Source organism: Pongo abelii, chromosome 20, assembly GCF_028885655.2.
Source record: "Pongo abelii isolate AG06213 chromosome 20, NHGRI_mPonAbe1-v2.0_pri, whole genome shotgun sequence".
NCBI lineage: Eukaryota > Metazoa > Chordata > Mammalia > Primates > Hominidae > Pongo > Pongo abelii.
This window is the reverse complement of record NC_072005.2, coordinates 51,758,922-51,783,354: the sequence shown is the minus strand read 5'-3', so window position 1 is coordinate 51,783,354 and position 24,433 is coordinate 51,758,922. Positions and strand designations below refer to the sequence as shown.

General features: G+C 51.0%; 1 protein-coding gene across 2 annotated transcripts; it reads left to right on the top strand.

Moving 5' to 3' along the window:
- Positions 1-1,278: 1,278 nt before the first annotated feature.
- FBXO46 (F-box protein 46) lies at positions 1,279-21,943 on the top strand. 2 transcript variants are annotated; one of them, XM_002829425.4, is made up of 2 exons: positions 1,279-1,375; positions 19,000-21,943. In XM_002829425.4, the coding sequence occupies exon 2, from the start codon at positions 19,078-19,080 to the stop codon at positions 20,887-20,889; it is 1,812 nt and encodes a 603-aa protein (XP_002829471.1). In that variant the 5' UTR covers positions 1,279-1,375; positions 19,000-19,077; the 3' UTR covers positions 20,890-21,943. The 2 variants fall into 2 exon arrangements, with proteins under 2 accessions (XP_002829471.1, XP_024094055.1); XM_024238287.3 differs by lacking the exon at positions 1,279-1,375 and adding an exon at positions 15,344-17,802.
- The last annotated feature ends 2,490 nt before the right edge of the window (positions 21,944-24,433 follow it).

The window sequence follows — 24,433 nt, the reverse complement described above, 5'->3', positions numbered from 1 at the left end:
CGCTGTTCTAGGTGCTTGAACAAGGTACACAAAGATCTCTGCCCTCGTGGAGCTTCTTCTTCTTCTTTGTTTTTTGTTTTTGAGACGGAATCTCGCTCTGTCCTCCAGGCTGGAGTGCAGTGGCGCGATCTCGGCTCACTGCAAACTCCGCCTCCTGGGTTCACGCCATTCTCTTGCCCCAGCCTCCTGAGTAGCTGGGACTACAGGCACCCGCCACCAAGCCCGGCTAATTTTTTGTATTTTTAGTAGAGATGGGGTTTCAGTGTGTTAGCCAGGATGGTCTTGATCTCCTGACCTTGTGATCAGCCCGCCTCGGCCTCCCAAAGTGCTGTGACTACAGGCGTGAGTCACCGCGCCCGGCCTTCTTTTTTTTTTTTTAAGAGACAGCAGGGTCTCATTCTGTCGCCCAGGCTGAACTGCATGGAGGGTGGTGGTGTAACACTAGCTCATTGCCTCTAACTCCTGGGCTGGAGCGATGTGGAGAGCTGCTATTCTATGATGTGGACTAACTCCTAATGTATGGGACTTTCCTTCCTCCTAAGGCTTAATTTTCTCATTTGTAAATCAGGAGGTAAGAAGAGAGGGGACGGGCGGGGCGCGGTGGCTCACGCCTGTAATCCCAACACTTTGGGAGGCCGAGGCGGGTAGATCACCAGGTCAGGAGTTCAAGACCAGACTGACCAACATGGTGAAACTCCGTTTTTACTAAAAATACAAAAACTAGCCGGGCGTGGTGGCGGGCTCCTGTAATCCCAGCTACTCAGGAGGCTCAGGCAGGAGAATCGCTTGAACCCAGGAGGCTGAGGTTGCAGTGAGCAGAGATTGCGCCACTGCACTCCAGCCTGGATGACAGAGCAAGACTCCGTCTCAAAAAAAAAAAAAAAAAAAAAAAAAAAAAGAAGGAAGGGGATGGATGGGAAGGAGTTTGGAAAAGCACAAGGAGCTGTTAGCTATTGTGTTGATCGGCACAAATGAATCAATAAATTTGCTCTTCCCCAACTCTCCACCCACCCCTCACCAACACCCTATTGCAATATTCTCAATTCCCTTCCCAAGGGCCTCGGGCAAAAATGGAGCCCTCCTGGCTAGACTCCATCTCCCAGCGCGCCCAGCGGGGAAGCGCCCTGCGCTTGCGCTGCCAAGTCCTCCCCGGCTTTGTCTCCCGGGAGTTCGAGTCGTTCTTTTCCTCCGCCCGCCTAATTTGCTTCCCACCCCACCTCCAAGCTTGACCGTGCTGCCTTCTGGGGGATGTAGTCCGTGGCTGCCCGGACTTCAATTCCCAGCGGGCTTCGGGACGAGAACCCGGAAGGGGAGGCTGGAGAGGAGCGAGTGGGGGAAACCCGCGTAGCCGAGGGAGATGCAGCGCGCGGCGATGGTGAGAGCCCAGGCGCGGGCCGGGGGCGCTGGAGAGTCGGGACGGGGGTTCGGGACCGGGTGACGAGGAGGAAGAGGCAGGGGCGAAAGAAGGGGCTAGGTGAGGGGAGATTGCCTGGGGGAGAGGATTGGGAGGAATGGGAGCCGGAGGTAGGAGTAGAAGAATGGTGGCTTGGGGAGGGGTCTTGGAGGTGGGGTGGGAGTGGAGCTTTGGAATTGATTGCAAAGGGGCTCAGAGCTGGGGAAGTGGGCCCCGAGTTGGAGACGGGGCTGGACATCCAGGTAGAGGCCCTGAAGGGGTCGATTTCGATGGGGGGTTAACCTGCGGCGAGGGTATGAGGATCAGGGTTAGGATGAGTGAGGGGGTCTGGAAGCTCCAAGGGACAGGCGAACGGTGGACGCAAGGGGTTGAGGCCTCTGGATCGGATTGGGGGCAGGAAGGCAAGTTGAGGAGGTGGGAGGGAGAAATCAGTGGTAGGATAGAGTGTGGGTTTAGGCTCCAGGACTGAGGGTGGGGTAAGGAGCGTGAAATTAGGGGCCTGGATGTAGTGATAATTTCCCTAGTCCCGCCAGAGACTCCCGGTAAGCTGGACAGGCACAGAACTGTAGGATAATATGGCCAGAAAGGGCCATCAAGACAGGCTTTCGCACCCTCACTTCCCCGGTGGAATTTAGAAGAGTGTAATGGTTTATCCCTATGAGAAGTACAGCATTCACATCCCCTATTCTCCCACCCTTTTGTGCCGTGGACAAATCTGTGAGCCTCAGTGCCCTTATCTGTAGTATGGGAACAGCAAGCATGCCTCTGAGAACGGGGTTAAAGGGAGTCATTAAAATCGTTACTATTAGTGGGAGAGCTGGGCTGTGAAGTTTCAGTCTCAGAGCTGTTGGTGGGAAGTTCTCCGTCCCCGGAATGTGACTGGGTTACAGGTGCTAATGGATTTCCTCCTTTCCAGTCTAGTCCCAGAGGCGTTTTCTGAAAAGCTGGCACTGATCTGGGCACACACCCCAGCTCAGAAGCATGTAGGGGCTCCCCACTGTGGATTACAGCTAACGCTTATTGTTTTACAAAATGCCTGGCCCTGTCCTTAGCTGTTTGTACACATTAACTCATTTAATTCTGGTAACACTCCTGAGGGGTAGGTGCTGTTATTTTCTCCATTTTACAGAAAAGAAGCAGAGGTACAGAGAAATTAAGCAACTTTCCCAAGGCTATCTAGCATTAATTGCTAGACTCAGGATTCCGATCTTGGCAGCCTGGTTCAGAATCTGTGCTTTCAGCACTATAATTTAGTCCCCTCTCCATACTGAAATATACAATGTGATGAGTAGAGACAGAGAACAAAGCAGTCTAGAATATTAGTTCTGCCATTTACTTGCTATATGACCTTAGGCAAGTCTTTTATTTTTATTTATTTATTTATTTAGAGACAGTCTCCCTCCGTCACCCAGGCTGGAGTGCAGTGGTATGGCTCTGTAGCCTCTGCCTCCCGGGTTCAAGCGATTCTCCTGCCTCAGTCTCCTGAGTAGCTGGGATTACAGGCTCGCGCTACTATGCCTGGCTAATTTTTGCATTTTTAGTAGAGACGGGGCTTCACCAGTTGGCTAGGCTGGTCTCGAACTCCTGACCTCAAGCGATCCACCCGCCCCGGCCTCCCAGAGTGCTAGGATTATAGGCGTGAGCCAAGTGTCTGGCCTATTTTTATTTTTTTAATTTTAAGTATTATTATTTTTTGAGACGGAGTTTCGCTCTTGTTGCCCAGGCTGGAGTGCAATGGCGCAATCTCGGCTCACTGCAACCTCCACCTCCCAGGTTCAAGCAATTCTCCTGCCTCAGCCTCCTGAGTAGTTGGGATTATAGGCATGTGCCACCATGCCCTGGTTAATTTTTGTAGTTTTACTAGAGACAGGGTTTCTGCATGTTGGTCAGGCCGGTCTTGAACTCCTGGCCTCAGGTGATCCACCTGCCTCGGCCTCCCAAAGTGCTGGGATTAACAGGCGTGAGCCACTGCTCCTGGCCCTATTTTTATTTTTATTTTTATGTTTTTTTGTTTTGTTTTGTTTTGTTTTTTTTGAGGCGGAGTTTCGCTTTTGTTGCCCAGGCGGAGTGCAATGGTGCAATCTCGGCTCACTGCAACCTCTGCCTCCCGGGTTCAAGCAACTCTCTCACCTCAGCCTCCCGAGTAGCTGAGATTGCAGGCATGCGCCACCATGTCCAGTTAATTTTGTATTTTTAGGAGAGACAGGGTTTCTCCATGTTGGACAGGCTGGTCTCGAACTCCCGACCTCAGGTGATCTGCCTGCCCCAGCGTCCCAAAGTGCTGGGATGACAGGCGTGAGCCACCGCGCCCGGCCTTTTTGTTTTTTTAAAGACAGGATCTCGCTCTGTTGCCCAGACAGGCCGGAATGCAGTGGCACAATCATGACTCACTGCAGCCTCAACCTCCTGGGCTCAGGCGATCCTCCCACCTCAGCCTCCCAAGTAGCTGGGAGTAATTTTTTATTACACACGGCTAATTTTTTATTTTTATTTTTGTAGAGACGCGGGTCTTACTTTGTTGCCCAGGCTGGTCTCAAATTCCTAGGCTTAAGGGATCTTCCTGCTTCAACCTCCAAAATGTTGGGATTGCAGGCATGAGCTACCACACCTGGCCCTGGGCAAGGGTTCTTCTTTTGGGTTCGTCTCACCTATAAAATGGGATCAGTAACCCTAGGAAGGTGAGAAGTTTCGGGAAGATAATGCAGTGTAGTGGAACTTACTTTATGAGCCCTTACTCCAATACTTACGGAAGGGCTCAGTATGTGTGAGTTGTTGTTTTTGAATGTCAGTGGGAAAGAGAAGGCAGTAGAGAGGAACCGAGAGAGAAGATGTCAGGCTGTCTCTTTTCTCTCTCATGTTGTCACCATGTCCCTGCCCTTCACCTCTGGGCTCCTAAATCCAATTATGACTTCTGGAGAGGTTGCTTACAAACTCAATCTGTGGGCTGGGCATGGTGGCTCATGCCTGCAATCCCAACACTTTGGGAGGCCGTTGAGGGCAGATTGCCCGAGGCCAAGAGTTTGATCAAGACCAGCCTGGCCAACATGGCAAAACCCCATCTCTATTAGCCGGGCGTGGTGGCGGGCGCCTGTAGTCCCAGCTACTTAGGAGGCTGAGGCAGGAGAATCTCTTGAACCCAGGAGGTGGAGGTTGCAGTGAGCCAAGATTGTGCCACTGCACTCCAGCCTGGGTGACAGAGTGAGACTGTCTCAAAAAAAAAGAACAAAGAAACTCAATGTGTCCCCATTCCCATTCCTGTCCCTGCCAAATACCCAGTCTGGCCTTACTCCAGGTGTTTCAGTGAAGAGAAAATATTTCTAACTAGGTTTTTCTTGTTGTTGTTGTTAGTTTGCTTTTGTTCATTTAACTTTTGGGTCATTAAGGCCTCATTGGGCAGTTTGACAACTTTGTAAATTCACCTTGAAACAGTTTGGTTTATTTATTGTGAGCTTTCTGGGCTTAATTCATTGGCTGTGATAGTAAGCTTATGGTTGAAAACATTGGCTTCAGAGAGACCCAGGGTCAAAACCCTGCTTCTGTTGCTGTGTGTCCTTGGCCAAGCTGCATTCCCACTCTGGGTCTCAGTTTTCTTTTCCCTTTTTTATTTTTTTTGAGACAGAGTCTCACTCTTGTCCAGGCTGGAGGGCAGTGGTGTGATCTCAGCTCACTGCAATCTCCGCCTCCCGGGTTCAAATGAAGTCTTCTGCCTCAGCCTCCTGCGTAGCTGAGATTACAGGCTTGTGTCACCACGCCCAGCTAATTTTTGTATTTTTAGTAGAGATGAGGTTTCACCATCTTGGCCAGGCTGGTCTCGAACTCCTGACCTCAGTTGATCCACCCTCCTCAACATCCCTAAGTGTTGGGATTACAGGCGTGAGCCACTGCTCCAACCTCTTTTTTTTTTTTTCCTTTTTTTTGTTTTGAACCAGGGTCTCACTTTGTTGCCCTGGCTCGCATGCAGGGGCGTCATCTTGGCTCACTGCAACTTCCACCTCCCAGGATCAAGGGATCCTCCCACCTCAGCCTCCTGAGTAGCTGGGACTACAAGTCTGTGTCACCACACCTGCCTAATTTTTGTAGAGTCAGTGTTTCACCGCATTGCCCAGGCTGATCTTGAACTCCTGACCTCAAGTGATCCACCTGCCTCCGCCTCCCAAAGTGCTGGGGTTACAGGCATGAGCCCCGGTGCCCAGCCAGCCTCAGTATTCTCATGTAAAAATGGGACCACATTTAAACTCTGAGCTTCTCATAAGGAGTTGACGTGGTAACTGATGAGGTGGCATATATAAAATGCCTGGGGTGTATTATGCTCTCAATAAGTGTGAGGTCTTTCTATGATTTTTATTCTTTCAAGAAAAGGTACTGAGGCTGGGCAAGGTGGTTCATGCTTATAATCTTAGCACTTTGGGAGGCCAAGGTGGGAGGCTGGGATTAACAGGGTGGCAGGATCAGTGGAACTCAGGAGTTTGAGACCAGCCTGGGCAACACAGGGAAAATTCATCTCTACAAACAATTTTTTTTTTCAGACAGTCTCGTTTTGTTGCCCAGGCTGGAGTGCAGTGGCATGATCTTGGCTCACTGCAACCTCCGCCTCTTGGGTTCAAGCAATTCTCCTGTCTCAGCCTCCCAAGTAGCTGGGATTACAGGTGTGTACCTCTATGCCCTGCTAACTTTTATATTTTTAGTAGAGACGAGATTTCATCATGTTGGCCAGGCTGGTGCCAAACCCCTGGCCTCAAGTGATCCACCCGCCTCAACCTTCCAAAGTGCTAGAATTACAGGTGTGAGCCACTGTGCCCGGCCTTTTTTTTTTTTTTTTTTTTTTTTAGACGGAGTCTTGCTCTGTCTCCCAGGCTGGAGTGCGGTGGTGCAATCTCAGCTCACTGCAGCCTCAACTTCCCGGGCTCAAGTGATCTTCTCACCTCAGCCTCCTGAATAGCTGGGACTACAGTTGCATGCCACTACACACAGCTAATTTTTGTATCTTTTTTGTAGAGACGGGGTCTCACTATGTTGCCGAGGCTGGTCTTGAACTCCTGTGCTCAAATGATCTGCCCATCTTGGCCCTCCAAAGTGTTGAAATTACAGGCATGAGCCACTGCACCCAGCCTCAAATAAATTTTTTAAAAAAATTAGTCAGGCTTGGTGGCATGAGCCTATAGTCCCAGCACCTCTGGAGGTTGAGGCGGGAGGATCACTTGGGCCCAGGAGGTGGAAGCTGCAGTGAGCTCTGATTGCCCCATTGCACTATAGCCTGGGTGATACAGCGAGACCATCTCAAACAAACAAACAAAAAAAATCAAGCAACAACAAAACAAAAAGAAAACAAAGAGAAAAATGCACTCTGGAGTCAGAGTGCCCAGCTTTGAATCTGGAAAATGGGGGTTCATTCCTTAAGTAGTCCATGTGTTTGTTTATTTATTTATTTTTATTTAAATTTTTGAGACAAAGTCTGGCTCTACTGCCCAGGTTGGAGTGCAGTGGTACAATCTCGGCTCACTGCAACCTCTACCTCCCAGGCTCAAGCCATCCTCCCACCTCAGCTTTCCAAGTAGCTGGGACTGCAGGTGCACACCACCATGCCCGGCTAATTTTTAAAAAATTTTTTGTAGAGACAGTTTTGCCATGTTGCCTAGGCTGGTCCTGAACAAGCTGTCGACTCAAGCTGTCGACCTGCCCAAACTGCTGGGATTACAGGCGTGAGCCACCGCACCTGGCCCACAAGTGTTTTAGTTATTTATTTATTTGTTCATTTATTTTTTGAGACAGAGTCTGGCTCTGTTGCCCGGGCTGGAATGCAGTGGCACTATCTTGGCTCACTGTGACTTCCACCTCCTGAGCTTAAGCCATCCTCTCACCTCAGCCTCCAAAATAGCTGGGACCACGGGGGCATGCCACCACACCTGGCTAATTTTTGTAGAGATGAAAAATACATGCTGCCAAGGCTGGTCTCGATCTCCTGAGCTCAAGTGATCTACCCGCTTCGGCCTTCCAAAATGCTAGAATTACAGGGTTGAGCCACCGAGCCCAGCCTATTTATTTATTTAGAGACAGGGCCTGTCTCTGTTGCCCAGGCTGGAGTACAATGGTGCAATCACAGTTTACTGCAGCCTCAACCTCCTGGCCTCAAGTGATCCTCCTGCCTCAGCCTCCAGAGTATCTGGGACTCCAGGTGCTTGCCACCATGCCCAGCTAATTAAAAAAAAATTTTGTTGTTGATGGGGCGCAGTGGCCGCATGCCTGTAATCCCAGCACTTTGGGAGGCCTACGTGGGCGGATCTCTATGAGGTCAGGAGCTTGTGACCAGCCTGGCCAACACGGTGAAACCCCATCTCTACTAAAAATACAAATTAGCCAGGCGTGGTGGCGTGTGCTTGTAGTCCCAGCTACGGAGGCTGAGGCACAAGAATCACTTGAACCCTGGAAGGCGGAGGTTGCAGTGAGCTGAGATTGCACCACTGCACTCCAGCCTGGGTAACGAGCAAGCCTCCGTCTTGAACAAAAAAAAAAAAGAAATTTTTTTTTGTAGAGACAGAGTCTTGCTATATTGCCCAAGCTGGTCTCAAACTCCTGGACTCAAGTGATCCTCCCACTTCGGCCTCCCAAAGTGCTGGGATTACAGGCATGAGTCACAGAGCCCGGCCCACAAGTGTTAATAGAGCACTTACCATGTGCCAGCACCTGTATTGGGTGCAGACTCGACCCTGCCATTGGGGAACTCGCTGTTGTCATAATGGTAGGGCAGTTCTGCAAGTATGCGGGCATTTGTGCTCATTTTCAAGTTTGGGTTTCTCTATTCCCGATTCATTTTCAGCCCCTTATGCCAGCTTGGCCTGCTTGTCACTGCTTTCATGGATTTTTTAACATTCTGCCTCCGGCCCTCATTGAATTATCTGAAAACCTATTGGTTTGGGGAAAAGTTGCCAGTGTCTCACTTGTCCCCAATCCTATGTGTCACATCTGGCCATCCTGGAGTGATCTGACACTTTTTTGTTTTCCTTTGCCTTCTTTATTTGTCTTAGAGCATTTGTCTGCTTTCCAAGTTATTTTGCCTTTTCTTAAAATCTTAAATTTGTTTTCAGGCTGTGCTTGTCTGAAGCTTACTCATACAAAATGGTATTTTTACCATCTTTATTTCAAAACCTGTGACATGTACTAGGAAACGAAGAAAAAAATTGTATTTTTTACCACGTTTAATGATGTATTTCTAACTGCTATGGTAAAGCTGTCTTACTCCTAAAAGCACAAGTTTCAGGAGTTCAAGACCAGCCTGGACAACATGGTGAAAACCTGTCTCTACTAAAAATACAAAAATTAGCTGGGCGTGGTGGTGCATGCCTGTAGTCCCAGCTACTCGGGAGGCTGAGGCAGGAGAATGGCGTGAACCTGGGAGGCAGAGGTTGCAGTGAGCTGAGATCGTGCCACTGCACTCCAGCCTGGGGGACAGAGCGAGACTGCGTCTAAAAAAAAAAAGAGAGAAGAATTAGTTGGGCTTGGCGGCCAAGGAGGTTGAAGCTATATTGAGCTGTGACAGCACTGCTGCACTCCAGCCTGGGTGACAGCGTGAGATCATCTCAAACAAAAAACAAAACAAAACAAAAACAAAATGAAAAAGCCAGAGTGCCCAGCTTTGAGTCCTGGCTTCATCTCTCATCAGCTGTGTGACCTAGGGTAAGTCACTTGATCCTGTTGGACGTCAGTTTCCTCCTCTGGAAAATTAGCGTTCATTCCTTAAGTAATCCACAAGTGTTTGATTCATTTATTTACTTAGAGACAGGGCCCACCTCTGTTGCCCAGGCTGGAGTGCAGTGGCATGATCATAGCTCACTGCAGCCTCACACTCCTGGGCCCAACGGATCCTCCTGTCTCAGCCTCCCGAGTAGCTGGAACTACAGGCTCATGCCACCATGCTCAGCCAATTTAAAAAATTATTTTAGAGATGTGGTCTCACTTTGTTTCCCAGGCTGGTCTTGATCTCCGAGGCTCAAGCGATCCTTCTGCCTTGGACCCCCAAAGTGCTGGGATTAAGGCATGAGTCACCACCCACAGCCTTCACTTTCAATTTTTATGTTTAATTATTTATTTTTTTGAGATGGAGTCTCCCTCTGTAGCCCAGTCTAGAGTGCAGTGGCACAATCTCAGCTCACTGCAACCTCCACCTCCCAGGTTCAAGTGATTCTCCTGCCTCAGCCTCCCAAGTAGCAGGGATTATAGGCGCCTGTCACTATGCCCAACTAATTTTTTGTATTTTTAGTAGAGACGAGGTTTCACTATGTTGGCCAGGCTGGTCTCATCCTGACCTCAAGTGATCTGCCGGCTTCAGCCTCCCAAGGTGCTGGGATTACAAGCATGAGTCACCACACCCAGCCCACTTTTTTTTTTTTTTTTTTTTTTTGAGACGGAGTCTGGCTCTGTTGCCCAGGCTGGAGTGCAGTGGAGCAATCTCGGCTCACTGCAAGCTCCGCCTCCCGGGTTCACACCATTCTCCTGCCTCAGCCTCCTGAGTAGCTGGGACTACAGGCGCCCGCCACCACACCCGGCTAATTTTTTGTATTTTTAGGAGAAACGGGGTTTCACCGTGTTAGCCAGGATGGTCTTGATTTCCTGACCTTGTGATCTGCCCACCTCGGCCTCCCAAAGTGCTGGGATTACAGGCGTGAGCTACTCCTCAGTGCCAAACTGGTACCGGGTGGTCAGCCAGCCCATGGGTGGATGCTGTCATTATTGCCATTTTACAGTGGGGGAAACTGAGGCACATGGGGCTGAAAAACCTGCCTGAGGTCATACTGCCAGAAGTGGGAAAGCTGGGATCCAGCAGGCCCTGTCTGGTTCCTGTCTGCTTCCAGGATCTCAGGGCTTGGATGATTCCTACCTTCAGGGAGCATTAGTCAGAAAGGAAAACTTAAAAGGGAGGCGACCCAGTGGACTCTAAGGCCAAAAAGCCACGGGTGAGGTAGGGATGAGTCAGGATTCTGGACAAAGGAGCAGCAGGGTAGGGCATAGAAGGAACAGGGACCAGGCGCGGTGCATCATGCCTATAATCCCAGTACTATGGGAAGTGGGTGGATCATCTGAGATCAGGAGTTCAAGACCAACCTGGCCAACATGGTGAAACCCTGTCTCTACTAAAAATACAAAAATTAGCCGAGCATGGTGGCAGACGCCTATAATCCCAGCTACTCAGGAGGCTGAGGCAGGGGAGGTGGAGGTTACAGTGAGACGCGATCGTGTTACCACACTCCAGCTTGGGCAACAGCACGACTCCATCTCAAAAAAAGAAAAAAAAAGGGAGGGGGGCAGGCATGGTGGCTCACGCCTATAATCCCAGCACTTTGGGTAGATCACGAGGTCAGGAGACCGAGACCATCCTGGCTAACATGGTGAAACTCCGTCTCTACTAAAAATATAACAAATTAGCCGGGTGTGGTGGCGGGCACCTGTAGTCCCAGCTATTTGGGAGGCTGAGGCAGGAGAATTGCTTGAACCCACGAGGCAGAGGTTCGAGTGAGCCAAGATCGTGCCACTGCACTCCAGCCTGGATGACAGAGCGAGACCCTGTCAAAAAAAAAAAAAAGGAACAGGACCAGGAACGAAACCCTGGTGTCCTGCCACCAATTCCCGTGTAACTGGGCAAGTGCCTTGTGCTGGGTGTGACCCTGGCCCTATGATGGGGAGCAGGGTCATCTGACTAAGGGTGGGGATGGGGAAGCGGGGTGGGGTCAGACATCTACGCTTTACTATTTATCATTATTTTTCCATTCTTTCTTTCTGTTTTGGTGTTTTTGAGCCAAGGTCTCGCTTTGTCACCCAGGCTGGAGTGCAGTGGCACAATCTCAGCTCACTGCACCCTCCACTTCCGGGCTCAAGCGATCCTCCCACTTCAGCCTCCTGAGTAGCTGTGACTGCAGGCACATGCTGGCTAATTTTTGTATTTTTAGTAGAGACAGGGTTTTGCCATGTTGCCCAGGCTGGTCTCAGATTCACTGGCTTAAGCGATCTGTCTGCCTCAGCTTCCCAAAGTGCTGGGATTACAGGCGTGAGCCACCACACCTGGCCTATTTTTCCTTATTAGTTTGGTTTATTCTGTTGTTTTTTAACCCCCTTCACTTCTTTTTTTTTTTTTTTTCTGAGAGTCTTGCTCTGTCACCCAGGCTGGAGTGCAGTGGTGCAATCTCAGCTCATTGCAGCCACGCTTCCTGGGTTCAAGCAATTCTCCAATTCTCCTGCCTCAAGCTCCTGAGTAGCTGGGATTACAGGAGCCTGCCACCACATTACAGGCGTGAGCCACTGCGCCCAGCCAGGATGATGTGTATATTGTAGTTTAGACCTTGAGCTCTGGAGTCAGCTGATCTTTGATTCTAAGTTCTGACTTGGTGTGGTTGCTCCTGCCTGTAGTCCCAGCACTTGGGGAGGCCAAGGTGGAGGATTGCTTGAGCTCAAGAGTTCAAGACTGGCCTAGGCAACATAGTGAGACCTCATCTGTACAAAAAAATGTAAAAATTAGCTGGGCATGGTGGTATATACCTGTGGTTTCAGCGCCTCAAAAGGCTGGGATAGGCTGGGCGTAGTGGCTCACACCTGTAATCCTAGCACTTTGGGAGGCTGAGGTGGGTGGATCACTTGAGGTAAGGAGTTCAAGACCAGCCTGATCAACATGGTGAAACCCTGTGTCTACTAAAAATACAAATATTAGGCCGGGCGCAGTGGCTCATGCCTGTAATCTCAACACTTTGGGAGGCCAGGGTGGGGTGGATCACCTGAGGTCAGGAGTTCGAGACCAGCCTGGCCAACATGGTGAAACCCCATCTCTACTAAAAATAAAAAATTTGGCGCACACCTGTAGTCCCAGCTACTTGGGAGGCTTAGGCAAGCAAATCGCTTGAACCGGGAGGCAGAGGTTGCAGTGATTGCAGTGAGCCGAGATCACACTATTGCACTCCAGCCTGGGCAACAGAGCAAGACTCCGTCTCAAAAAAAAAAGAAGGCAGCTGAGATGGGAGGATCACTTGAGCCCAGGAGATTGAGGCCACGGTGAGGCGAGATTGCACTCCAGCCTGGGTGACAGTGAGACCGTCTCAGAAAACAACAAAAAACAAAACACACACTCACAAAAACAGAGTTCTGCCACAAAGCTATAAATGAGGGCAATTACTTAGCCATTCTCTGCCTCAGTTTCCTTGTCTTCAACACAAAATTAAAAATAGGAGATAGAAGAATCAAACAAGTTCATATTTGTGGAGTGCTGGAGTATTGACTGCTGTTGTGATGATCATTTTCTAATATATTCATGTTGGTTCTGACTGTTTATTTGGATGTCTGACCCCTTTCCCATGAGCCATTCCTGGGGAGCTCAGTGTCACCTGTGTGTTCCAGCACCCAACAATGGCCAGCATGCAGGACCACAGTGAATGTCAGAGACAAGTTTTTGCAAATGCACCATGTATGTATGCTAGGGATGTAAATATGTGGATTATTTAATTGTTGGGGGCATTCAACCAAGGGTGTAGATTGCGTGGTTCGGGTCCTTACTAATTTTCCCAAGCAGTCTTTTCTTAGAAATATGTTAAGTTTTCCCTATCAATTGTGGATTTAACAAACTTTCCCTTGTCATTTTATAAGTTTATGGCTGTCATGTGTAGAGATGATCATTTTTTGCTTTATCTATTTGGAGGCCATAGTATTTGGATCATGTATGTTGAGAACTTTTGTGTATAATGGGTCACTTCCACCTCCCTCCCCCAGCCCTAGGGACTCATGTAGAGAAGTAAATAATGGGTCATGTTGTTTTGTCATCATCCATTGCTTTTGTCAGTTTATTTATTTTTTATTTATTTAATTAATTGATTTTTAATTTAAGACAGTCTCATGCTGTCACTCAGAGTGGAGTGCAGTGGCCCGATCTCAGCTCACTGCAGCCTCTTCCTCCTGGGCTCAAGCAATCCTCCCACCTCAGCCTCCTGAGTACCTGGGACTACAGGCACACGCCACCACACCCTGCTAATTTGTGTATTTTTTGTAGCAATGGGGTTTCACCATGTTGTCCAGGCTGGTCGCAGACTCCTGAGCTCAAGGGATCTTCCCCCCTCTGCCTCCCAAAGTGCTGGGATTACAGGTGTGAGCCACCGTGCCTGGCCAAGTTTTTTGTTTTTTGTTTTTTGAGGGGTAATGTTACTCCTCTACTTGTCTCTTGGTTCGTGTTTTCCCAGCCAGTTTTTTGCCATCTTTTGATTTTCCATATTTTTGGTTCACAATGTTTTACAATGAATAGATTTTCATGGAGTAGTTGCTGAAGGCTGACCTAGTGTAGGGCCTTATGCTGGGCTCAGTGTTGGGGGAGTTAGAAGATCCTGTCTCAGGCCCTTCTCCCCTTCCTGGCCCAATCTCCACAGGAGGATCACAGTGGGGGACAGAGACCCACCCCAGACAATGATGACCCAGAGTAGGCAGGGAAGAGGGAACCCAGAGGTCCCCTCTGGGCAGGTGGGTGATTTCCAGGAAGGGAGTTGGAGAAGGCCTCTCTATTAAAACTGCATTTGAACACAGACCTGAATGAAGTAAGGAATTGAGCCTTGCAGAGGGGGGAATGTATTGCAGTTGGTGGGAACAGTAAATGCAGAGACCAGGGAAGGCAAGAGCTGGGTGACTTTGAGGAATAGATAGCAATGAGCCCAACGCATGGACGCCCTGGGTGAAGCCTGACCTGGCCTGGGGGATTGGGGGGTGTCAGCTTCCTAGAGGAGGGGTGGTCGAGCTGAAACCCCAGGGAATATATAGTGAAACAGTAGGGCACAGTGACTGGGAAATCAGATTCCCTGGCTTCATATCCCTGCTCCAGCTCACACTCCAGCTCTGTGTGACCTTGTGGTCAGGAGACCTGCACTGCGTCAGTTTCTTTATCCATACCGTGGAGACGATCACTCCTACGGGGATCAGATGGGGCCTAAGTATTCTATGTATGCCAGATCAGGTGCCCCCCAGGGTGCACTGGGGTATTGCCTGCGGGGTGGAGGAGTGGGGAGGGATGCGACTGGACAGGTGGGGTACCTGGGTGTTTTCCAGAGGGCACTGGGGAGCCATGGCAGGTTCTCACCAGGATAGGGACGGGTTCAGGTTTATAGGACTGTGCTTTAACAGGACTTTTCTGGCTGCTCTTTTGTACTAAGTGAGCCAGGTTTGGGGCGCCTGTTTGGAAAAGCTGAACTGGCAGCTCCGAATGGCTACACGGCTTGAGCCTTGAATGCCAGGCCTAGAGGCTTGTTTTGAGTTGCCGTGGGAACCTTCGTAGGGTTCTGTCCATTTGTTTTTCAGGGTGGGGTTATCCCGATGCCCAATTCCCCCCGCGGAAATCCTCAGCGCCCCCCCCCCCCCCGCCCCACGCCTCCATAGTTCCCAACCAAAGCTGGATACTCTGATCTCTCCGCCTGCTTCCTTCCGCCTTGGTGTTCTTAATCCCCGGGCTGCCTGGCCCTTTAAGTCTCAAGCGTCAATCAGGGCTTCTGTTCGAGGGAACGTGGTGTAATAAGCCTCCCCTGGAGTGTCGTGGCCTTTGCCCTGACCTTGTTCCGTTTAGCTGGACGTTAGGAGTTGTTCCACGCTCCCTTGCATCCGGCTGTGTCTACCCCACCACCCACTCCCGTCACCTCTCGCCTACTCCTCCCTATTTCGAAGTTGGGCCCCTTCGCCAAGGCCTGCCTTATATGGGCACGGCCCCGAATGGCGGCCGCTCATTGGCTGAGAGCGTCACGCGCGCGTCTGTCAACAAAGGGGCGGAGGGAAGCTAGTTGCTCGTCTGCCCGCGCGGTGGCCGGAGGGAAGGAGCGAGGGGGCGGGCCCTTTTACCTTTCGCGCGCATGCGTGTGGGCTGCAGCCTTCTCCCGCCGCCTGGGGGGGCTGCGGGTGAGGGCTCCTTGGGGGCATGTATAGGTTTCGAGGGTCACCTGAGGGGTTTGGAAGGTTTCTTTGGGGGGGCGGTTACAAGATTTGGGGGTTCCTTTTCCATTTGCAAAATGTTCTGGGGCTTGGGGAAGTTTTAACGTGGGTTTAGGGGATACTTTTGGGGTTCCCTTGCGCTTAAGGGGCACCTTGGAGTTTGGGTTCGTTTGTAATGCAGAAGGTTCGGTTGTGTTTTCGGGATCGGGTTCCCTTTGTGTTTTGGAGTGTTTGTTGGCTATAGGATTTGGGGAGCTCCCGGAGAGACAGAAGCAAAGAGCCTGAGAGTACCAGTCCTGGAGCTGGAATGTCTGGGCTTGCGTCTTGACTTTCTACCTGTCTGAACCCGGACAGGAGATTTCACCCGTGTCTCATCGGGAACTAGGCATTAATAACACTACCTGCTTCCTAGGGACCAAGGAGGATTAGGAATTGTTAGCGCAGTACCTAGTAAGCTCGCAGCGAGCGTGCAGTAAGCACATGTCACATGTCTGCTATTGTAACATTTGTGAGGTTTCTTTTTTTTTTTTTGGCTTTGTGAAACATTTTTATGGTTTAAGATTCATCTTAAAGTGTTAGGGAGCTTTTGTGTTTTCAAAGAGTTCGTCTGCTGTTGGAGGCTTCTAGTGGAATTAGGAGATAATGGAGGAGGGTTGCGGGGAGTATAGGATTCCGGAAGAGTGGTTGTTTATGACATAGGTTGGGGAATTGCTGTGTTGGGATCTGTGAGAGATTGACTGAGATTCGGCCCTTCAGTGCTGGAGAGGATATTTTTAGGTTCGGTGGTTTAAAGTAGTATTTGAAAGGTTTTCGATATTTGGGGAAGGACATTGAGATGCTGGGGGTAAGGTTGGAACTGATTAGGGGACTTGAGGGGGTGGCCAGGTTGTAGCAGGATGGCATCTGTAGAGACTGGCTTTTGCTGTGTTAGCCTGCCTCCCTGGGCAGTTGGATATACAGGTCAGGTATCCCTTACCCGAAAATCTTGGGACCAAAAGTGTTTCGGATTTTGGATTTCTTCGGATTTTGAATATTTGCGTTATACTTACCAGTTGAGTATGCCAAGTCTGAAAATCTGAAATGCTCTAATGAGCATATCCTATCAGTGTCATCTTGGCACTCAAAAAGTTCTGAATTTGGGAGCATTTTGGATTTTCAGATTTGAGATACTCAACATGTATGTGAATTGGTGGTTGGTAAACAGCCATCTATAGGTTTTGGAGGCTGTGGAGTGATATTTTTAACACTGAGCTGAGATTACAGCAGGGACTGTAAGTATTTGAGGGGTAGGTGGGATTGGGGATTATGGAGTGGAGATAAAGATTCTTGACATGGGGATTCTCTGTGTTTACTGGTACCTGTGAGTGCTTGGAGGCTGTCTGGATTTTGTTTTGTTTTCCTTTTTTTTTTTTTTTTTTTTGAGACGGAGTTTAGCTCTTGTCGCCCAGGCTGGAGTGCAATGGCAAGATCTCAGTTCACTGCAACCTCCGCCTCCCGGTTCAAGCTCTTCTCCTGCCTCAGCCTCCCAAGTAGATGGGACTACAGGCGTGCACCACCACGCCTGGCTAATTTTTGTATTTTTAGTAGAGACGGGGTTTTGCCATGTTAGCCAGGCTGATCTCGAATTCCTGACCTCAGATGATCCGCCTGCCTCGGCCTCCCAAAGTGCTGGGATTATAGGCGTGAGCCACTGCGCCCAGCCTGGAATTGCTTGAATTTAGAGGGACAGTCTGTACTGCAGGAGTTGGCAAACTTTTTCCATAAAGAGCCAGATAATGGGTATTTTAAGCTTTGCAGGCCATGTGGTCTTTGTTCTGCTATTCAGCTCTGCTGTTGAAGATGAAAGCATCCATAAACAAATGAGCATGTTTCAATAAAACTTTATTTACAAAGACAGCGAGCTGGATTTGGCTTCTGGGCCACAGTTTGCTGACCTCTCTGGCCTGTAGGCATGTGGAAGTTTCAAGGTTTAAAGGGTCATTTTGGTTTTGAGCTGTCTGGAGGGAGATGAGCCAGAGAAAGATTGAGGCATATGTTACTTAGTAGGTTCAAACTGCAGTGAAAGTGATCATATCGGACTCATGCGCAAGATTGCCTCCAGATTAGGTCATTCACATCAAGTCATTCCAAAATAAAATAGTAATTAACAGAGCCCTAAATTGAAGAGTCCAGAAATCAAGTTGAGAGCTTCTTTTTGCTCCGGACCCACTGTAATCTTAGCTATGTCACCCTTCCCCACTCTGAGCCTCTGTTTATCTGTGTGCAGCTTGAGGAGAAAGCTAGGCTAGAACAGGCCCCCTCGTTTTTTCTTTTTTTTTTTTCCCCCAAGTTGGGTTCTCTCTCAGTCACCCAGGCTGGAGTGCAGTGGTATGATCACAGCATCACAGCTCACTGCAGCCTCGACCTCCTGGGCTCAAGCGATCCTCCCACCTCAGCCTCCCAAGTAGCTGGGACTACAGGTGCGCCCCACCCCACCCGGCTAATTTTTGTATCTTTTTTCGTAGAGATGGATTTTGTCCAGGCTGGTCTCAAACTCCTGGGCTCAAGCAGTCTGCCCACCTCAGCCTCCCAAAGCTAAGATTACAGGCACAAGCCACCACACCCGGCTTTGTTCTCTGTTTTTTAGAGGGTCTCACTCTGTCACCCAGGTTGGAGTGCAGTGGTGCCATCATTGCTCCCTGCAGCCTGGAACTCCTCCTAGGCTCTAGAACAGGCTCTCTTACTCCACGGGTCCATGGCTGTGTTTTAGGGAATCACCTGTACTGTCTTTGCAAGGGTGTGCATTTTTCTGACTGAGGACACACAGCCTTAATAAATTCTCATTAAGCCCCACGACCTGAAAAAAAAAGAAAAGCCGATTTCTTAATAAGTGCTTGTCTGAATCTGACCTTAGATTTTCTTCCCCATCCCAGCCCATTTCGTTCCTCTGTCTGTGGGTTTAAGCAGCCATAGCTGTGGGTGGGGCTGGGAATTTCTGTCTTTTCAAGAACGAGCTACTGAGTGAGCAGATAGAAAAAGGACCTTGTCTGTCAGTGGTCCTTTCACTTAAGTGTAAAAGTTATGGCAGTTTAAAGGCCTCTGGATTGTGGGCCAAGGCAGTTGGGCAGTGGGGTAGGATCTATGGGGTTGGAGCATGCTGCCAGTTAGGGTCCCACTCTGCAAGTTAAAAGGGCATCTCTCATCCCCTCTGCAACCTCTGTCTGCTCACCTGAGCATGGCAGTGGGAATAGAGTTCTTTTTTTTTTTTTTTTTTTTTTTTTTGAGATGGAGTTTCACTCTTGTTGCCCAGGCTGGAGTGTAATGGTACTATCTCGTCTCTCTGCAACCTCCACCTCCCAGGTTCAAGCGATTCTCGTGCCTCAGCCTCCCGAGTAGCTTGGATTACAGGCATGGACCATCACGCCCAGCACATTTTTGTATTTTTAGTAGAGATGGGGTTTCACCATGTTGGCCAGGCTGGTCTCAAACTCCTGACCTCAGGTGATCTGCCCGCGTCAGCCTCCCAAAGTGCTGGGATTACAGGCATGAGCCACTGCGCCCGGCCAGGAATAGAGTTCTTGATGGTCTGGTTTGGTCTAAGGAGAGGTGGAGGTTGGGGTGGTCCTGGGAAGAAAGGCTGTCCCCCTAGCTCCCCAACCTCCTCTTCCTGTCTCCAGGTGGCATGTGGAGCCTCCCACCACCACCTAGGTCCTGAGATGCGGTGAAGCCCAGCCTGTCTGCCATCATCCCCCAGCATGGACCGCGGAAGCCTCCTGCCCTTCCAACTATGGTGCCCCCGGCCGTTTGGCACCTACTCACAGAACCAGCCGCGCCCGCCTTCTGCGGCCCTAAAGCCATCAGCCTGCCCTGAGCCTGGTGGTGGGGCGGAGCCAGACCATGGGCCTGCCCACTCAGAGAACACACCACCCGCCTTGGCCACCGAGGTCCCTGCCTCCCAGCCGGCTCCGCTCCTCTCAGCAGCAGCTGCTGGTGATGAGGGTCGAGTCCTCCTGGACACGTGGTATGTCATCAAGCCCGGGAATACAAAGGAGAAGGTGGCCTTCTTTGTGGCTCACCAGTGTGGTGGGGGCAGCCGGGCCAGCTCCATGAAGGTTAAGGGGCACTGGGGCAGCGATAGCTCCAAGGCCAAGCGGCGGAGGCGCTGTCTTGACCCTACCAAGGCTCCTCCCGACCCGGGGGGCCGGGAGGGCCTCCCTGCTACTGAGGAGGGCCCCACCTCAGCCGGTGAGGACGTCGACCTGCTCTCTGTGGCCGAGATGGTGGCCCTGGTGGAACAGCGGGCAGCCCTGGCCCTGCAGAGCTACCCACGACCGACCACCCCAGCGCCTGTAGTCTTTGTGTCCGCCGAGCAAGGTGGACCGGCCAAGGGGGTGGGATCTGAACGGCGGTCCGGTGGTGGGGACTGCAGCCGTGTAGCCGAGGCCGTGGCCCACTTTGAAGCGCAGAGGGACAGCCCTCCCACCAAGGGCCTCCGCAAGGAAGAGCGGCCTGGGCCAGGCCCTGGGGAGGTGCGCATCGCCTTCCGCATCTCCAACGGCCGGGAGCCCCGTGCACCAGACAGCGGCCTGCCCAGTGGGGGCGGGGGCAGGCCTGGTTGTGCCTACCCTGGCAGCCCAGGTCCTGGGGCCCGAGCTAAGGACAAGATCACATGTGACTTATACCAGCTCATCAGCCCCTCGCGGGATGCCCTCCCCAGCAACGTGGAGTTCCTGCTGGCCAGGGCGGACGAGGCCAGCGAGGGTGACAGCCCGGCGCCCGCCAGGCCCGAGGACACTCCCCCGGCGCCCCCTCCGCCGCCTGCCCGGGACTGCGGAGCATCAGGCTTCCACGTGGACGTGGTGGTGACGGGCGTGGTAGATGAGTGCATCTTCTTTGGCAAGGACGGCACCAAGAACGTGAAGGAGGAGACTGTGTGCCTGACGGTCAGCCCGGAGGAGCCGCCGCCTCCGGGCCAGCTCTTCTTTCTCCAGAACCGCGGGCCGGACGGGCCCCCGGAGCCACCCCCGGCCGACTCCCCGGCCACTGCGCCCGGCCCAGACGATGCCGAGGGCACGGCGGACACTTCCTTGTGCCGCCTGTACCGGCACGTGTCGCACGACTTCCTAGAGATCCGCTTCAAGATTCAGCGGCTGCTGGAGCCGCGACAGTACATGCTGCTGCTGCCCGAGCACGTGCTGGTCAAGATCTTCAGCTTCCTGCCCACGCGCGCGCTGGCCGCCCTGAAGTGCACCTGCCACCACTTCAAGGGCATCATCGAGGCGTTTGGCGTGCGGGCCACAGACTCGCGCTGGAGCCGAGACCCGCTCTACCGCGATGACCCGTGCAAACAGTGCCGCAAGAGATACGAGAAGGGCGACGTGTCGCTCTGCCGCTGGCACCCCAAGCCCTACCACCATGACCTGCCTTACGGACGTTCCTACTGGATGTGCTGCCGCCGAGCCGACCGCGAGACGCCCGGCTGCCGCCTGGGCCTCCACGATAACAACTGGGTGCTGCCCTGCAATGGGCCGGGCGGGGGCCGGGCCGGCCGGGAGGAGGGGAGGTGAAGCCGGGGGAGGGGAGGGGAGAGCCCACCACGCCCACCCCTCCCCTCTCCCCCGGGAGCCGAGGGTCCGGACTGGGCCGCCTGCCCATTCCCCTACTCCAAGCAGCGTTGATCCCTCACCGGAACTGAGCTGGGGTTCAGCAGGGGTGACCCAGGAAAGCACTCTGCTTGATCCTGTTGATTTTCTACTCTTCAGAACCAGGGCCGTGGACCCTCTGAGAAGGGTGTTTTTTTAATCAGCATCTCACTTTCTTCTCCATTCAGCCCCAACCCCCTCCCTGCCATGCTCTCCACCCCAAGGACCCACCAGCAGGAAGCAGACGGCAGCTAATTTTGGTACCACTTAAGGGTCCCCCCATTCTGGCCCCCATTCTCTCCCTCGCCCCAATTCTTTCTCGCTGGAGCTGTTATTTCCCAAGAGGCCGCATCGCCCAAGGTTGGCACCTCTCCTAACCTGGCACACCACAGCTCTCACCTCTCTAGGAATTGGGGGCTGTCAGGTCACAGGTGGGATCTGGCATTTTTTTTCATGACAGTCCGCCATTTCTAGATGGTTTGCCTATTAAAGAAGTGGGGGGAAAATACTGTTTTCTCCTTAACCTCAAGCTACCAGTCTCTCCTCTTCCGCATAGAGGAAGAGGGGGGCAGAAAAAGAAAAGCTGAAGTATAAAAATCCTCCTCCTCCCGTTATTATTTAAGCTACTGCCATCAACCCCACCCCCATAAAGCTGTGAAGCCCTTTGCCTCGCTTTTGACAGCGTGGGGGGGCCCCGTGGGCAGGGACTTCGGATTTGCATTTCTGGGTTGTTTTTCCTTCCACTTTGGGCTCTCGTTCAGGCATTGGGGTCTCCTCACCCCAGCCACATGTTTCTTTAAGAATCCTTTGGTCAACCAGGACCTTGATTTTTCAGGCATTTTGGTCTGGGGTATTTTTGTTTGTTCTCTCTGTTTTTTGTTTTCTTTTTTTCTTTCCATCATTATGGTTCTGGAAGCTTCTAGCGTGTGGCATCTGACCAATTTTGAATTGGTCCTTTCTATAAAATCAATATTTATAAGGCTGTGTGCAGACTGGTTTGTGTGTTGTGAAGGGAGGGTTTGGGAAGAGAGGGGAGTTGTAGGCCTGTGCATGGGGGATGGAAAAAGTGGAGAGAGAAGGGATCCCTAGCCAAGTCCCTTAGCCTGAGATTATTTTTTACTCTTCTCATCTGTGTCAATTTGGATTTGAAAAATCTCAAAATAGTAGTAGCTTGAACAAGATTTTTTTTTTTTTTTTTTTCTCTTAGAGACAGGGTCTCTCTCTGTCACCCAGGCTGGAGTGCAGTGGTATAATCACAGCTCACTGCAGCAACCTCCTGGGCTCAAGGAAACCTCCCACCTCAACCTACCAAGCAGCTGGGTTTTCTACAGGTGTACGCTACATACCCAGCTAATTTTTTAATTTTTTTGGTACAGATGGGGTCACTGAGTTGCCCAGGTTGGTCTCAAACTCCTGGGCTCAAGCAATCCTCCTTCCTCAGCCTCCCAAAGTGCTGGGATTATAGGAGTGAGCCACCGTGCCCAGCCAAGATTATATTGCTTTTACTATCACCATTTTGCTGGAAGGGAGGCCCCCTTCCTCCCAGAAGCACTACACTATGCTTCTATATACATCTCACCCGTCAGACTTAGCCACAGAAGGGCTGCATGAGAGTCTAGGAAATGCAGTCTTTTAGCTGGGTGCAATATGCCCAACAAAACACTCTTTACTAAAAATCCCTGTAATTAAAGTTTTTAAATAGCCACTTAATTATTTATTTATTTATTTGAGACAGTCTCGATCTGTCGCCCAGGCTGGGGTGCAGTGGTGTGATCTCGGCTCACTGCAACCTCTGCCTCCCGGGCTCAAATGATTCTCCTGCCTTAGCCTCCTGAGTAGCTGGGATTACGGGTACTCGCCACCACACCTGGCTAATTTTTGTATTTTAGTAGAGACGGGGTTTCACCACGTTATCTAGGCTGCTCTCGAACTCCTGGCCTCCAGTAATCCACCCACCTCAGTTTCCCAAAGTGCTGGGATTACAGGGGTGAGCCACCACGCCCAGCTGGATATCTTAAATTTTCAGTTTAAAGAAAGGGAAAAATGGATATTGAGAGGCAGCTAAGTCTCTGACATTCTTCTCCGGAAATCAGAATTTCCAGAGGACTAGGATACATTATGGTAGTGATTCAATGCTTAGATTTTAGAATCAAAAAGACCTGGATTTGAATCTTGTGGGGAAGGTGAGTTAGATTATTCGGACCTTCCTGTTGAGAACAACTGAAAAAAATGTCCTTCAAAGGATCAAATAGCCAATAAAATACAGTAAGGACCCACCACGCCAAATAGTTAAGAGAATGATATGTGGGGGCCAGGTGCGGTGGCTCACTCCTGTAATCCCAGCAATTTGGGAGGCCAAGGCGGGTGGTTCGAGACCATCCTGGCTAACACAGTGAAACCCCATCTCTACTAAAAATACAAAAAATCAGCCGGGCGTGGTGGTGGGTGCCTGTAGTCCCAGCTACTCGGGAGGCTGAGGCAGGGGAATGGCGTGAACCTGGGTCGGAGGGGGGCGCGGAGCTTACAGTGAGCCGAGATTGCGCCACTGCACTCCAGCCTGGGAGACAGAGCAAGAATCCGCCTCAAAAAAAAAAAAAAAAAGAATGATATGTGGGGCTCTGAAACCACATTTGCTCCCAGGGTGTTTGCTGATGTGGACACACTAGGGTTTCCTACTTGGCAGCCTTACTGGAAGGAGCAGGCAAAAGTCAAGGCCAAAGCCAGCCCACGGTGAGCAACTGCAGGAACTGGGATTCCAGAGAGCTACAAGCTCAGGTAAGGATGACCCGGAAGACTGAAGAGGCATTCAAGATGCAGAAATCAAATGAAAAAACAAGAAAGATCCTGAGAATCTGTGGTCACAGACTGGGCCTTGGCACGGGTTCGCAGCCAGGTTCACGTCCTCTGTGTGATGGTACTTCTAGCTGACATGTCTGGCAGAAACAAACACAAGTCCACCTGTGGAAGGAACTGTCATCTAGAAGCCCCACAAATATTTTTGTTTGTTTTGAGATGCAGTTTCGCTCTTGTTGCCCAGGCTGGAACACAGTGGCGCAATCTGCAACCTCCACTTCCTGGGTTCAAGTGATTCTCCTGCCTCACCTGCCAAGTAGCTGGAACTACAGGTCCATGCTACCACACCCGGCTAATTTTTTGTATTTTTAGTAGAGACAAGGTTTCACCATGTTGGCCAGTCTGGTCTCGAACTCCTGACCCACCTTGGCCTCCCAAAGTGCTGCGATTACAGGTGTGAGCCACCATGCCTGGCTTTTTTTTTTTTTTTTTTTTTTTGGATATGGAGTCTCACTGTTGCCTAGGCTATAGTGCAGTGGCACAATCTCAGCTCACTGCAACCTCCGCCTCCCCAGTTCAAGCGATTCTACTGCCTAGGCTTCCCAAGTAGCTGGGAATTTTTTTTTTTTTTTGGTAGAGATGGGGTTTCACCATGTTGGCCAGGTTGGTCTTGAAC

What these genes read in the sequence shown, in the direction of transcription:
- FBXO46 (XM_002829425.4), top strand. Translation starts at nt 19,078, where the DNA reads ATGGACCGCGGAAGCCTCCTGCCCTTCCAACTATGGTGCCCCCGGCCG.